Here is a 15,120-nt window from a genome sequence, read left to right as displayed (position 1 = left end):
TTTCCAGCACATCCCCCTTCTTAACCTCAACCTGTTCGAGCATATCAGCCTGTTCCACGCTGTCCTCACAAACGACCAGGTCCCTCTCACTAGTGAATACTGAAGCAAAGTATTCATTTAGGACCTCCCCTACCTCCTCCGACTCCAGGCACAAGTTCCCTCCACTATCCCTGATCGGCCCTACCCTCACTCTGGCCATCCTCTTGTTCCTCACATGTGTAGAACGCCTTGGGATTTTCCTTAATCCTACCCGCCAAGACTTTTTCATGTCCCCTTCTAGCTCTCCTAAGTCCATTCTTCAGTTCCTTCCTGGCTACCTTGTAACCCTCTACAGCCCTGTCTGATCCTTGCTTCCTCAACCTGAAGTAAGCTTCCTTCTTCCTCTTGACTAGATGTTCCACATCTCTTGTCATCCAAGGTTCCTTCACCCTACCATCCCTTCCCTGCCTCATCGGGACAAACCTAACCAGCAGTCGCAGCAAGTGCTCCCTAAACAACCTCCACATTTCTGTCGTGCATTTCCCTGAGGACATCTGTTCCCAATTTATGCTCCCCAGTTCCTGCCTAATAGCATTGTAGTTCCCCCTCCCCCAATTAAATATTTTCCCATCCCGTCTGCTCCTGTCCCTCTCCATGACTACAGTAAAGGTCAGGGAGTTGTGATCACTATCACCGAAATGCTCTCCCACCAAGCGATCTGCCACCTGGCCTGGTTCATTGCCAAGCACCAAATCCAACATAGTCTCCCCTCTAGTCGGCCTATCTACATATTGAGTCAGGAAACCTTCCTGGACACACCTGACAAAAACTGCTCCATCCAAACTATTTGCACTAAGGAGGTTCCAATCAATATTAGGGAAGTTGAAGTCACCCATTACAAAAACCCTGTTACTTCTGCACCTTTCCAAAATCTGCCTCCCAATCTGTTCCTCCATGTCTCTGTTGCTATTGGGGGGTCTATAGAAAACTCCCAACAAAGTGACTGCTCCTTTCCTGTTTCTGACTTCCACCCATAATGACTCAGTAGACAAACCCTCCTCGACGACCTCCCTTTCTGCAGCTGTGATACTATCCCTGATTAACAATGCCACTCCAGTCCCGTTCACCCATTACTCCTGTGATCGCAGACCTACACTGGGTCCTCATTAAGCAACATCTCCATTTTAAAATTCTCTTCCTTGTTTTCACATCTCTCTGTGGCCTCACCCCTCCTTATCTCTGTAATCTTCTCCAGCCCTACAATCCTCTGAGATATCAGCACTCCTCTAATTCTGGCCTTTTGAGAATCCCAGATTTTAATCGCTCCACCATTGGAGGCTGTGCCATCAGCTGCCAAGACTCTAAGCTCTGACATTCCCTCCCTAAACCTGTCCACCTATCTCTTTCCTCCATTAAGATGCGCCTTAAAACCTACACCTGCCCTAATATCTCCTTTTCTAACTCAGTGTCAAATTTTATTGGATAACACACCAGTGAAGTGCCTTGAGGCACTTTCCTATGTTTCAGGTGTTATATAAATATGAGTTATTGTTGTTGTTTTTACGTTTGTGATAATGCGAATGCATTTTAGCAGAAACATGACACAATTTCATGTGCATTTTGGACACATGTTCCCGATTGCATCAAAAGCACAATAACTTTTGTATCATGCAGCATTAGAAGAACATGAAGAGGAAAAGCCTAAGCAATATTGCAAATAAAAATAAGTTGTTGAGAAGAAGTGTGAAAAACCTATTCAACCTTAAAACTGGTGAAGGTGGCTGGGACCAGGATTGCAAATCACTGGTTCGAGGTGAGAAAAGGATTTAGACATTGGGCTTCTGAAAGGATCCAGAAGAAGGATCCATCCAGAAGGATGCACAGTGGCGCAGTGGTTAGCACCGCAGCCTCACAGCTCCAGGGACCCGGGTTCGATTCCGGGTACTGCCTGTGTGGAGTTTGCAAGTTCTCCCTGTGTCTGCGTGGGTTTTCTCCGGGTGCTCCGGTTTCCTCCCACATGCCAAAGACTTGCAGGTTGATAGGTAAATTGGCCATTATAAATTGTCACTAGTATAGGTAGGTGGTAGGGAAATATAGGGACAGGTGGGGATGTTTGGTAGGAATATGGGATTAGTGTAGGATTAGTATAAATGGGTGGTTGATGTTCGGCACAGACTCGGTGGGCCGAAGGGCCTGTTTCAGTGCTGTATCTCTAATCTAATCAATTGCATGGGCCTAACATCATAATAACACAGGCTAACTTCACAAAAGCAACCTTCCAGACTAAAGGAATAGAGAGTTGCAATCAGTAGGCTAGCCTACAATAGCTAGGGTCACCACAGGTGGGTTCAGGACTCTCCTAGACAGCTATGGAAACTTGTATGGAATATAACTTTCAGGGCTCCGAACAGAAGGGAACAATTTGTGGTAGGAAAGTGAACCTCACACTTGTGGAAGAATAAAAATCAGAAGAAATGGGAAATTACACATTAAGAACAGACAGGTGTAGCTGAGATGGTGCTCTCCACTCCCCTGCATCAGTGAAATCAGGAAAGAAATACAGAAGCATCTGAGAAGCTCAGCAACCCCAAGCCCAGTCTTAGAGCACATTCAGAGATCAACTGAGCATGTCAGGATTTACACAATCTGCCCCCTCCTTCCGATCAATTATTCAAAAAAGAGAATACAGTGAGTCAGTGAGAGACAAAAGAGTATGTAATACTCTCCAATTGAATCAGTTTCCATATTCAACTCTTCAATGTCATTCCAGGGACCAATGGGAAGATCGCATGCATCAATAAAGTGACTTTTGTACATATAAAGGTAATAAATGCACATATTATAAACTTGACTTCCTGTGGTTCATCCCTTTGATAACTTTAAAGAGGGAGAGGTCCAGATGCTGTGCAAGTTGGAGCCAAACCCTCCACACCCTCTTCAATACTGATCCAGAATCTCAGACCATGCAATTGCGGTGGCATGATAGTCTTATGACCCAAATAACAACCCCCAATCCTCATCTGAAATGGTATAATTAAATGTCAGCTGCCCATGTCTCTCCTAAATAAGAAAAGTTCATTAGGTCCACAGAATGCAATATAAGATATAGCTATGAAACCAATCCAAATTAGAGATGTGAGTAAATCTATCCTCCCCTAAACAATCCAAACAAAAATCTCTCTGTATATTATTTAATGATGGAAAACAGCTGACACAATAATTTTGTTAATCAGAAAATGTGAATGGTGGTGCAGCAGGCCACCAGTTTAATTTACAATTTTATTAAAAATTTATTTGCAGGGGAAGGAAGGTGGGTGGGGCAGGGCTTCACATCAGCTTTAATACAGCACCAGAAGTTCATTCTTCCTCAGATGAGACCTGTACAAGAGATGCAGCCTCCTGCACATTAGGTAACACCTCAGGTGCATGAGTGACTCATGACAGAAGTCCTCACACCTGGACTTTGCCCATTGTTGCAAACAATGTCTTGCTTAAGGATATTTAGTTCCCGATTTCAACCATGACAATGAAGGCAATTGTCAAGTGGAGGCCAGGCACTTTCCTACACTTAAGGGGAAAAAACAGGGTGAATAGTGTGAATAAACAGATTAACCAACACTCACCAAACAGCAAAAGGAAAGCGAACTATGCAGAATCCACCTCTGGGGACAGCCTATAATTGGTCAAGCTTCAAAGGAAGGTTTGGGTATAAATGAAGCAGAATATCAATAGAGTGCCATAGGTGAGAATAGCCATAGGTGAGGGGAGGCCATCTCCTGCATTTTCTTTGAAAAATACATTAACCTGGCTGTGGTTCTACTTCTTATCAAGAGCATTATCTTCAAGGCTCTTCCAAGGAATTGACATTTTTCTGTTTGGCCTACATTCCCTGCATCAGATCACCGTGCAGGTGTCTATCCTGATCAGAAGGTAAGGTCATATTTGCATGCAGACAATTACACAGATTTTATAGCACAGAAACAGGCCTTTGGTCCAACTGGTCTATGCCTGTATTTATGTTCCACACAAGCCTGCTCCCACCCAACTTCATCTAACCCAATCAGCATATCCTTCTATTTCTTTCTTGGAATGAGGCTTCACTTTTAGAGGAAAAAGGAAAAATGTTCCATTTCCACATTCAATATAATGCATATAAAATATAGAGCCAAAAAACACTCTGTGAGTAACTCACAATCCCCTACCTGAAAGGTTACACATCCTACTGGAAGATACTTGCGATCTTCCAACATACTTAAGTACTCTGCTACTAATGCTGCTGAATGGACCAGGCACTGTGCTGCTTCAGCACGATTGCTCCTCTCTGAGTGTTTTCCAGCCATGTTTTGGAGCCAAGTTAGCCGCAGATCTGGCGATGTCTGGTATCCTTTAGCGATTCTTCCAGGAACAAAATGGAAAACAAAATTATCAATCACTGATAAACATCCAGCCTGAAATTAAGTTATTGTCTTTCCTTTTCTTCTTCTCCCTCCCCACCCCCAACTCCAAATGTTTTTCTTTCCTCTCCTGAACACGCTGATTCATCTCAGCATGGTTCAACAGGTGCTATCTGTAAGCAATGACACACTATTCAACCATGGAGTGTATTACAATCACTTCCAATCTGGTTTTTACTCGATGCCCACAGTTGTGCAATTTCCACCAGGGCTCACATGGTAGCAATCAGCAACGCCGCCTGAGTTTATTTTAACCTCTTTCACCCACGGCTACTGAGGCCAACTGTAGCAGCTCAGTGGCTGCCCTTACTGAGATCAGTCCAGGGACTGAAGCTGGAAACTTCTAGTTGCATGACTCAGTAGAATGCCAGATGGTGCATTATGTTATGCTGTACCAGGTTTCTCCAGCCTGGTGATTAGATCCAATTATTTTACCTGTTATTGAAATCAGGCAACTGAGTTTGTAGTTGCTTGTCCAATGGATCAGTTATTTTGTAATTTTAAAATAGGTCAATGCTTATCTTCGTCTAGTTCCATACTCGTAATCTGATATGCTGTTTAATTTTTTTTTAATAGATACAACACATCATTGTCCATTACACTCTACCCAAGGCAGCACATATAGTACAAAATGATAGCAAGTAACCCTGATACTTGGTTTGGGTTGGAGGTGGAGTGCATTAGGATACTGCTACACTTGCCCACTGAGTCAGTCTGGTAGACTTTGGCCATAGTATGTGAACAGCCATACTCTGGTATGGTGAAGTATATCCTTCGTGAATCATGCTTCATTGCTCTCACCATCACTGGTGACATACCAGTACTTCATCCAAGATGATGGTGACATACCAGTACTTCATCCAAGTCTTATACAGCTCTGTCTTGACATAGCTCAAGTTTGACAGAATTTATAACTATAACTGCTAGATGTTTTTCAAGTTTCAAATAGAAATTTCTCACACACCCTAGTAGGTTTCAGCGAAATTCTTGATTAAAGAAAATTTCTACCTTCTTGTTACGACCAGGTGAGAAAGAGGTCTAGGGTTCCCTTTCAGCCTTCACCTGGTCTTAAAGTAACAGGGTTTAATTTTAAACACACTGTGATTTTAGCTCCCCCTAGGTGAACCCTTGTTCACCGCTTTCCAATTATAAGGCAAAGAAACTAGCATAAACAGGCTTTCATAGGTTTAAAGAAGAAAAGTTTACATTTATTAAACTTAAACTCTAATTTGGTAGACGTCTACAGATACACGACATGCCCACGCGAGCATGCATACGCGATTCACACATGCAAATAGAGACAGAAAAGAGCAGAAGAGAAATAAAGTGGAAAAGTTTGACGCAATGTCTGAAGTTTTTGTTACTGTTCTTCGAGCTCACTGTAGAGTCCTTGATTGTAGGTAGATCTTGCTTTTCATTGGGGTCCAGTATTCTTCTTAAACCTTGTTGGCTGTAGGAGACTTTTCTCTCGTGGGGTTCATGCGTCTTCAGTGGATTCAGAAGCTTGTAAGAAAGAGATGGGAGCAGACAGATCTTCTCAGCCCAGCAGCAAACAGGCACTCTCTGAATTCAAACTGTTTGTACAATTCGGAAAACCCCAGGTTGCCAAGCAGGTTTATCATGTGACTAACTGGTCTGACCATATCTTGGATTGTATCACCTTAGCAGTCTCTGGAATGCTCCTCTTACACACAATACCTGGTGATCAAGGTCCACTGTGAGTTGAATGTGTCAGGAAATGGTCCTTTGTCCTTCAATCACTGTCTGCTAATATGCAAATGTCTTTTCCAGCCACAGCTGATCTGTTTAACAAGTCCTTTCTTCACTCCAGTAACAGTTTAAAATCAATGTTCATGACAAAATTAATGTGTCTCATTCTTGGCAGGTGGGGGCCTAGCGTGACAATTTTAGAAACGGTGACTTGGAGACTAATTTCTTCTGCTCTAATGAGTTGCCAATCTCAGATATATTGTGGTGAGAAGCACAGGAAACTAGGCAGGCACTTTCCTACCAAGTAAAAAAAGAGGCCACTCTCATGCACATCCTAGCCACTGGCTTCACTAGACTAGGTAGCAGGTTTTTCTCCTCCTTGCCAACAGCTGCAAGCTTGGTTAGATTAGAAGCAGAGAAAGAAAAGGAAAACGTCAGGGCATAAGACATATCAGAGATTGAAACCTTATCAATCTCAGGCAGGATGTGCTGGTGGTGGGTGGAACGTACCATCCTGGGCTCCTGCTCTAGATTCCTATCCAGTGATTCCTAATCTAAAACGCATATGTGTGGATGCTGGGGGAGGGCAGAATGATGCTATGTGTTTCACAATTAAATTGCCTGTTGACACTCATGGTCCATGCTTATACTAGGTCTCTTGAACGAGGAGTGCTTGCACCTGTTGAACTGCACCTCTATGAATCAGAGCCTTGAGAAAAGCAGGGATAAGAAGATGAAATTGGAGGAAGGATAGAGAATACCCCACATTGTCCATTTGACAGCTGCTGAACATCTGCAAGATGTACCTGTACATCAGATCAATGAGCATCTCCGGATCTTCTTGGTGTTCTTTCATTTTTACAGTGTCTGACAGGATCATGTGGAGATTGAAAACCAGATCTTGGACCTATAACAGAATAATAATGAACAGCATTACAATTGTCAAATCCACTCCAACCCCAAAACATACCTGAACAGGGTTATTAGAACCATTTTCAGGAATTATTTAAAAGCCATTCCAAACAGGATAAAGAGAACACACAGAAAATGACCATTTTGGCTAAAAGTCAGTCAAGTCAGAAGCTGACTCAAAGATTTGTTTTCTTTGGAAATAATAATGTATACTGAAATATAAAAAACTTAACATGACTTGTCTACCTCATCAATCAGTTATATATCTTTACTTCAAAGTGACAAAGATGGCAAATATCTCACGTAACTAAAGCAGCATTCTATATCTACGAAGATCAGGCTTATTCTCTACAAACAGTACAATAGCAGATAGGCAACAAATCAGTTCTCAGTGAGCCAGCCTTTCTTCAACTACAAATTACTTTAGGACCAGGCAGATAGATTGCTATGATCTTTACCCATCCTACATGTTTCTAAGGCATCGCTACTTCTCCTCACCTGCTCCCTGAAGTGCAAATTCATGATACGGTATGATTCCACATATATTGGCAGCCCTCTGGTACTGTAAAAACTCAACATGGAACGGCAATGTTTATAAATATAGACGAATAATGTTGGGAAAGAAATTCAGGCTCTAAGTAAGATGACTTTATTAAATTATGACGAAAGGACATTGAAATCTATTAAGTATAATTAGGTATAAAAACAGAAAATTCTGGAAACACTCAGCAGGTCTGGCAGCATCTATGGTGAGAGAAACAGAGTGTCAGGTCACATCACAGCTAATGAAGGGTCTCAGATCTGAAATGTTAACTCTGTTTCTCCTCAGATGCTGCCAGACCTGCTGAGTATTTCCAGCATTTTCTGTTTTTATTTATATTTCCAGCATCAGCAGTATATTGCTTTTGTGTTAAGTATAATTAAGTGGTAGCATTGGCTCAATGGTAGCATTCTTGCTGAGTCAGAAGGTTAAGGGTTTAAGTTCTACTGCAGATTTTCGGGCTGAGGGAGTATTGCACTGCTGGAGGTGCCATCTTTCAGATAAGACATTCAATGGAGGCCCTATCTGCCCTCACAGGTGGATGTAAAAGATCAGATGGCCCTATTCAAAGAAGAACGGGGAGTTATCCTGGTCAACATTTATCCCACAATCAGCTTCATTAAAAATAAATTATCTGCTCATGTATCTCATTTCTGTTTGTGGGATCATGCTGTGTGCAAATTTCCCTACATTACAACAGTAGCAACACTTCGAAAGCACTTCATTCACTGCAAAGCGCTTTGTAATGTCCTGAATTTGGGAAAGATGCTGGGTAAATATATAAACCTGGTCAGGAAAGGTAGTTTCTCTCAGTTCCAAGTCTTCTTCAGCATATGTCAAAATTGTTTTTAAAGAACGTCTGAGGAATTCTTCATTAAAATTCTGGGATGTTCCAACCAGCGAGGAAAGGGACATGGTTACTTGCATCTTCACCCTTGCAAAATTCTGCAAGCAATAAAACATAATTTTCTTATAATGGCACAGTTTTAAAGAACAAAAAATATGAAATACATTATCTAAAGAGGGTAAACTAAGTTCAAACATTGCTTACATTGCCAATCTCAAAATTTTGCCTCATGAGGAGGTACAGTGAGGCACTGGCATGTGCTCGGATTGTGCCAATACTGCTGCCGCAGTGTCGCAAAAGCCTCAGGCACAGATCAGCGCACAGCTCTGTTTCTTCTTCAAAAAGGAGTTCAGGAAACTGTAACAGAAAAAAAATTAAATTAACCAAGTTTTTTTCTTTTTTTTTGATTTTTCTGTTCTTGAAAGTGATGATTCATAATTTACTCAATATCCACATATGTGCACTTTCCAGTAGAAGTCACTGGATAGTGATCACGAGCAAGAACCCTGGCTCTTAAACATCAATTGAGCCATCAGAGAGTATGATTTTACCTTTACCAAAAGTTTCTTGACACGGTATTTAATTGTTAACAAAAGTTCAAACACATTTGAAACATGGATTATAGAGTCACAAACATTGTTCACAACTTAGCAAAGATGATTCATTACATGGATCAACATCATTACCTCAATCTGGAGAAACTGTAGTGACCACATCTAATCTTTTGGCAATATATATTCCCTCAACCTAAATTCAACAACCCCAGAAGAGAAAAAGGGGAAATCAACTTTTGAATTCCCCATTCCCTTTCTTGGATACCTCTATTACTCCTGCACAACTAACTTAGAAAAAGACAGGAACATAGTCACATGCGAAAAGGTGATTCACATCATCAGTGCTTCTCCTCCCAAAGACTACATATGATAATCCTACCATAGATTCCACCTCTTCATTCACTCCTCTGAAGAAAGGTTTTCCTGTCTCTAAGGTACATCAAGCAAAACTTCAAAATCTCTACCTAATCTATAACATACATCCTTGGCCAGTTGCCTTCTTTCCAATGACATTTCCATGGTCCCAGCAGCTCAGGAATCATGTGTGTACCGCAGGTGTCGATCATTTCCAAACTTTTCAACCCATTCCTAACTAGCTTTTCAAACTGCTCTTTTTGTTTGACTGATGCTTCCCAATTGAATCCTAACTAACCAAGAATGATGGTGAACCTTTCAAAATCGGGTACAAGAGTGTCAGAGCTGGGGAGTAGAAAGGAATAGGTGTTCAATAAATACATCTCCACTCTACAGCATAAAAGGAACACTGGACTATCTTCGTGATTACTCATTTTTACAATACCTTGAATACTGACTCCTTCAGCCTCTGGCTTTCAGCTCATGGCCAATTCATTTAGGGCAGAATTTTCTAATGACAAATTATGAATAGTCAGAAAATTTGAGTGCTTATTTCTGTTGTGAATTTAACTCTTTGCAACATATCCTGATCACAGTACAATTAGCAAAAGAGGAATTTAAAAAAAAATATTGTAGTAATGGTCATGGAAGGCCCGGAGCATGGCAGTGTCATTTAGCTGATAACCTAGGCTACCCTTTTAAGTCCACTGCTCGGGTACTCTGCACGGAAAACAATATAAATTTGGTCCTGAGGTCAATTAGAGGGTGATTATTGTTGGAAGTTTTTCTAGATGGCTGCTCCTTTGGAAAGAGACCAGGTTACCTCAAGGTTCAAAACAGAGGAAGAAATTACTTGGTTTCTTGCTCTTTTTATATGCTTGGATTTTTCAGTCGTTATTTGTTGGTGTTTTATAGAAAATGTAATGTTTGGGTTGTAACAAATGTTCTTAAAAACTTCTACAATAAGTTGACAAGATAGGCATGCATTTTTAGTTTCATTATGCTTTACTTTAAAATCACATTGATGGATACGAACATATGGACATGAAGTATAGGGTCTCAGCTGGGGAATGGAACAATTTTTTACACTTTTGGGCACAGCATCTAGATGTTCTAAGTCTGGTGTAGCATGTGCTAGATGCACAGTGAAGCTCACTACATTTTCTCCACAACCGAAGTCTTTAACCAACATCAGAACAGCCCCCCAACTTCCATTTCTCACACCAGCTATTCCTGTGCCAATTTATATTAAGTTCCAGATAGATTTTTGTTTAGCCTTGGGACCATATCTACTAGGAACTGAGTTGCAATGATCCAAAATTCTTTTTGCATCATACAGACAACAAAAAAAGAGGATGTGCTTGTCCATGTCTCTAGGTTGGATTCAATCCCAGGATTTGCAGAATTTTTATTTACTTTTCAACCACTTGGGGGGAAAATTAGCTGAACTGTAGTTTGATATCATGAAGGGTATTGACAAAACTTCAGTGCAGCAAAAAGTCAAATACTGGGGACAAGTTAAAAATCAGTAAGTTTAAACTTAGGAGGGAAGTCAGAGAAGTTTTTCATTGAGGGTATTAGACTTCTGAGATAAAAAATAGTAAAAGAAGTTGGAGAAATTTAGAAAGTAATGATCTTGAATTTTGAAAGTCTAATGATTATAGGAGGACACAAAGACTGAGGGAGGCAACAGTAGTATTGACAGAAAACAGAAAAAAAGAGAGGAAGGTTACAATAGAGAGCCACTGAAAGTTAGGGATGAGAAAAGGGATTATATTGCAAGCTTTTTTAAATATTCTGTCCAGGGATGACTATGAAGAGTTACTGAGGTGGAAAAAAGTAGTATTTGCCATGAGGAAACCTTGGAGGCAGCTGTAGCAATAGACAAATGGGACTTCCATTTGAGGTCAGAAGAGATTATAAAGCTTAGCATGTTAATAGATGAAGAGTGACTAAAGTTGGAGCCATTGAAAGAAGATTTTGGTTTGATTTGCTAAAAAGCAAATGAAGAAACAATGTCTTTGAAAGATTTCCATTGTCTTACTGACAAGCTTGGAAGAGATCAAGGTCTGTTGATACAGCCAATGCACTGAGAGAACTGAAGGTTGTGAAAGCTGACGGTATGTAATCTGAAGAAAAATCCACTCTACGGGTTGGATTTTACTGAGCTCTTGACATCATGATCTGTAGCAGGCAGGGCCTGAAGATGGGTCTGGATGAGGCCCGCCATGGACCTCGACGCCAGGAGAGCCCAGCTCAATTGCTCGGGTGGCGGCGAGGCTCCGTGGTGGCCCCCCCATTGCTGGGCGATGGGACCTTAATTAATCTATTCAAATGAATAAATTTACACAGACTTACCTCCAATCTTGAGGGCCTGCCACAGTCTTTGGCACAGCAGCCGGCGCTCCCATGCCTTCAATTCCCGGTCTGGGGAAAGGCGGCTTGACACTGGTGGGGAGGGGGGAGGAAGTAAGATTTTCAGTGCCGGGGCGGCGGGGGGAAGGGTGGGGGGGTGGTAGGGGGGGAAACGGGGTCAAATGCACATAATGGGCTGAATCTTATTCGGGTGCCGTGCTCTGCAGCGGCACCCTTTAAACTCAGTTCGGTGCCTGCATTTAGTGGCTGCCGAGGAGCCCCCGCAATGAGGGGGTGGAGCGTCTGCCCCCGATGACCTAAAGGGGCGGCCGCCACGTTCCCAGCAACAGTGTCTGGTGCACCGTGCAAGTGCTGGCGCCATTTTTAAAGGGCTTCAAGCCCTTCACTAACATTTTAAAATTTAAAGGTCCCGATCTCCAGCAAATGAAAATAAATTTAAATTTTAACCCTAAATCCCATCTCCCACCCCCCGATGGGTAATTTATATATTAATTGCCTTCTCCCCCCACAGTAAACTTTTATTAGTAACCAGAACTTCTCCGCCCCCCCCAGAAATTAGTTCCATTTGACCCTCAACCCCTTCCCACCATCCCCACATCCAATTAAAATTGATTTCCCCACTCCTCCAGCCCTGAAAATTCTATTGCACCCCACTCCCCACCAGGTTCTCGCCCGGAAATGAAATGAGGGGGCGGGGTGCTGCACCAAGGTCCAGCTGCTGCCGGTAATATGCGGCGGGCCCTTCTCGACGTCGCAGGTCGAGGCAGGCCTCTCCCCACAGCATTTTACCGGCCTCCGTGCCGCGACCCGCAGTGTCGAGGGGCTGGAAAAATTCAGTTCAATGGGTGCAGGGGACGGTGGGAAGGGTTGAACATACTTTTTGCAGTTGGCGGGGCTGGGGGGGGGTGTGTCAGATGTAAAAGGTAAGTGTTCTGGAGGGGGGGGGGAAGGGCAAATAGTTAATGTCATCTTTATGGGGGTGTGGGAAAGGGGCATAAGAAATTTATTTATTTAATTTTGGGGGAATATGTGTTTAAAAATTTAAATTAGGCGGCAGGGCTGGCTGCCCTTTAAAAATGGCGGCAGCACCTAATGAACAGCCCGTCCCTTCCACAAGATTGGGGGGGGGGGGCCCGGGGGAGAGGCGGGCCGCCCTGGCTATTTAAATGAGCCGCCGTGCTTGAGATCGCAGCAGCTGTTTGGAGTGCGGCTCCCATCTCAGCGGCCGGCTCTTAAAATCCAGCCCTACATTTCTGAACCGTCAGCAAAGGAGTAGACAGGATTTAATTATGAGTGGAGCAGGACATTAATATGAAGAAGGAAGAGTGAGAAAAAGGCTAGAGCCCCAAGAAATCCTTGAGTTAATAGAAAAAGCTAGAGGTGGATTAAAGGATATGAGGAGATAGTAAAATGAGATCGATAGATGGTCTTTTTTCCATTCCTAAAATTCCTACATTCAGAATTATTGAAATATAATACCCAAGTATCAAATAAACAACCATAACAACTTAATCATTATTTGCCAAAATTGGGATTTTTTTTTAACCAAAGGTATATTCCAAATGGTGTTAAAAGTCAAGTGCTTCTAAAGTCAACGTTTCAGTTCTGATGAAAGGTCACTGACCTGAAACATTAACTCTGTTTCTCGCTCAACAAAAATGATAAATAATAATAATAAGAATAAAAAGAAGCATATTATCTAAATGGTGAGAGATTGCAGAGCTCTGAGATGCAGAGGGATCTGGGTGTCCGAGTGCATGAATCGGAAAAGGTTAATATGCAGGTACAGCACATAATTAGGAAAGCTAATAGAATGTTATCGTTTATCACGAGGGGAATTGAATATAAAAGTAGAGGGGTTATGCTTCAGCTATACAGGGCATTGGTGAGACCACATCTGGAGTACTGTGTACAATATTGGTCTCCTTATTTAAGGAAGGATGTAAATGCATTGGAAACAGTTCAGAGAAGGTATACTAGACTAATACCTGGAATGGGCGAGCTGTCTTATGAAGAAAGATTGGACAGGCTAGGCTTGTATCCGCTGGAATTTAGAAGAGTAAGAGGCGACTTGATTGAAACATATAAGATCCTGAGGGGTCTTGACAGGGTGGATGTGGAAAGGATTTTCCCCTTGTGGGAGAATCTAGAACCAGGGGTCACTGTTTAAAAATAAGGGGTTGCCCATTTAAGACAGAGAGGTGGAGACATTTTTTCTCTCAGTGGGTTTGTGAGTCTTTGGAACTTTATTCCTCAAAAGGCAGTGGAAGCAGAGTCCTTGAATATTACTAAGGCAGAGGTAGATAGATTCTTGATAAGTAAGGGGGTGAATGGTTATCGGGGTAGCGGGAATGTGGAGTAATCACTTCAGCCATGAACTTACTTATAGGAACATAGGAAGATAGGAACAGCAGTAGGCCATTCAGGCCCTCGAGCCTGTCCCGCCATTCAAGGAGATCATGGCTGATCCGCGGCCTAACTCCATATACCTGCCTTTGGCCCATATCCCTTAGTATCTTTGCTTGACAAAAATCTATCTATCTCTGATTTAAAATTAACAACTGTTCTAGTTTCAACTGCTGTTTGTGGGAGAGAGTTCCAAACCTCTACCACCCTTTGCGTGAAGCAGTGCTTCCTAACATCTCTCCTGAACGGTTTGGTCCTAATTTTTAGACTATGCCCCCTAGTTTTAGAATCTTCAACCAGTGGAAATAGTTTATCTTTACCTAGCCTGTCTTTTCCTGTTAATATCTTGAAGGCTTCAATCAGATCACCCCTTAACCTTCTAAATTCTAGTGAAAACAGGCCCAATTTGTGTAATCTCTCCTCGTAACTTAACCCCTGTAGTCCAGGTATCATTCTCGTAAACCTACGTTGCACTCCCTCCAAGGCCAATATATCCTTCCTAAGGTGTGGTGCCCAGAACTGCTCACAGTGGTCCAAATGGGGTCTAACCAGGGTTTTGTACAGCTGCAGCATAACCTCTGTGTCTTTATACTCCAATCCTTTAGATATAAAGGCGAGCATTCCATTAGACTTTTTGATTATTTTCTGCACTTGCTCATGGCATTTTAAAGATCTATGCACCTGAACCCCCAAGTCTCTTTAGACATCCACTGTACTTAACCTCTTCCCATTTAGAAAGTACCCTGCTCTATCGTTTTTTGGTCCAAAATGGATAACCTCACACTTGTCCACATTGAAATCCATCTGCCAGTTTTGGCCACTCACCCAGTCTGTCAATATCTCTTTGCAATTTTATGCTATCATCTAGACTGTCTACAATGCTGCCTAACTTTGTATCATCAGCAAATTTGGATATATGACTTACTATGCCATCATCCAAGTTGTTAATGAATAATGTGAATAATTGAGGCCCCAACACAGATCCCT

General features: G+C 42.2%; 1 protein-coding gene across 10 annotated transcripts in view; it reads right to left on the bottom strand.

Annotated features, from left to right (window-relative positions):
- dock7 (dedicator of cytokinesis 7) overlaps positions 1-15,120 on the bottom strand; it is a 210,683-nt gene that overhangs the window by 40,688 nt on the left and 154,875 nt on the right. For all 10 annotated transcript variants that reach the window (XM_068037333.1, XM_068037334.1, XM_068037336.1 and 7 more), the window contains 4 exons: positions 8,648-8,800; positions 8,383-8,541; positions 6,950-7,050; positions 4,182-4,374 (listed from right to left, as the gene is read on the bottom strand). In XM_068037333.1, coding sequence (XP_067893434.1) covers positions 4,182-4,374; positions 6,950-7,050; positions 8,383-8,541; positions 8,648-8,800 — 606 coding nt within the window. The remainder of the gene's footprint in view (positions 1-4,181; positions 4,375-6,949; positions 7,051-8,382; positions 8,542-8,647; positions 8,801-15,120) is intronic.

Source organism: Heterodontus francisci, chromosome 8 (assembly GCF_036365525.1).
Source record: "Heterodontus francisci isolate sHetFra1 chromosome 8, sHetFra1.hap1, whole genome shotgun sequence".
Taxonomy (NCBI): Eukaryota; Metazoa; Chordata; class Chondrichthyes; order Heterodontiformes; family Heterodontidae; genus Heterodontus; species Heterodontus francisci.
Note: the sequence above shows the minus strand (reverse complement) of the source record. Positions and strands in the feature narration are given on the sequence as shown.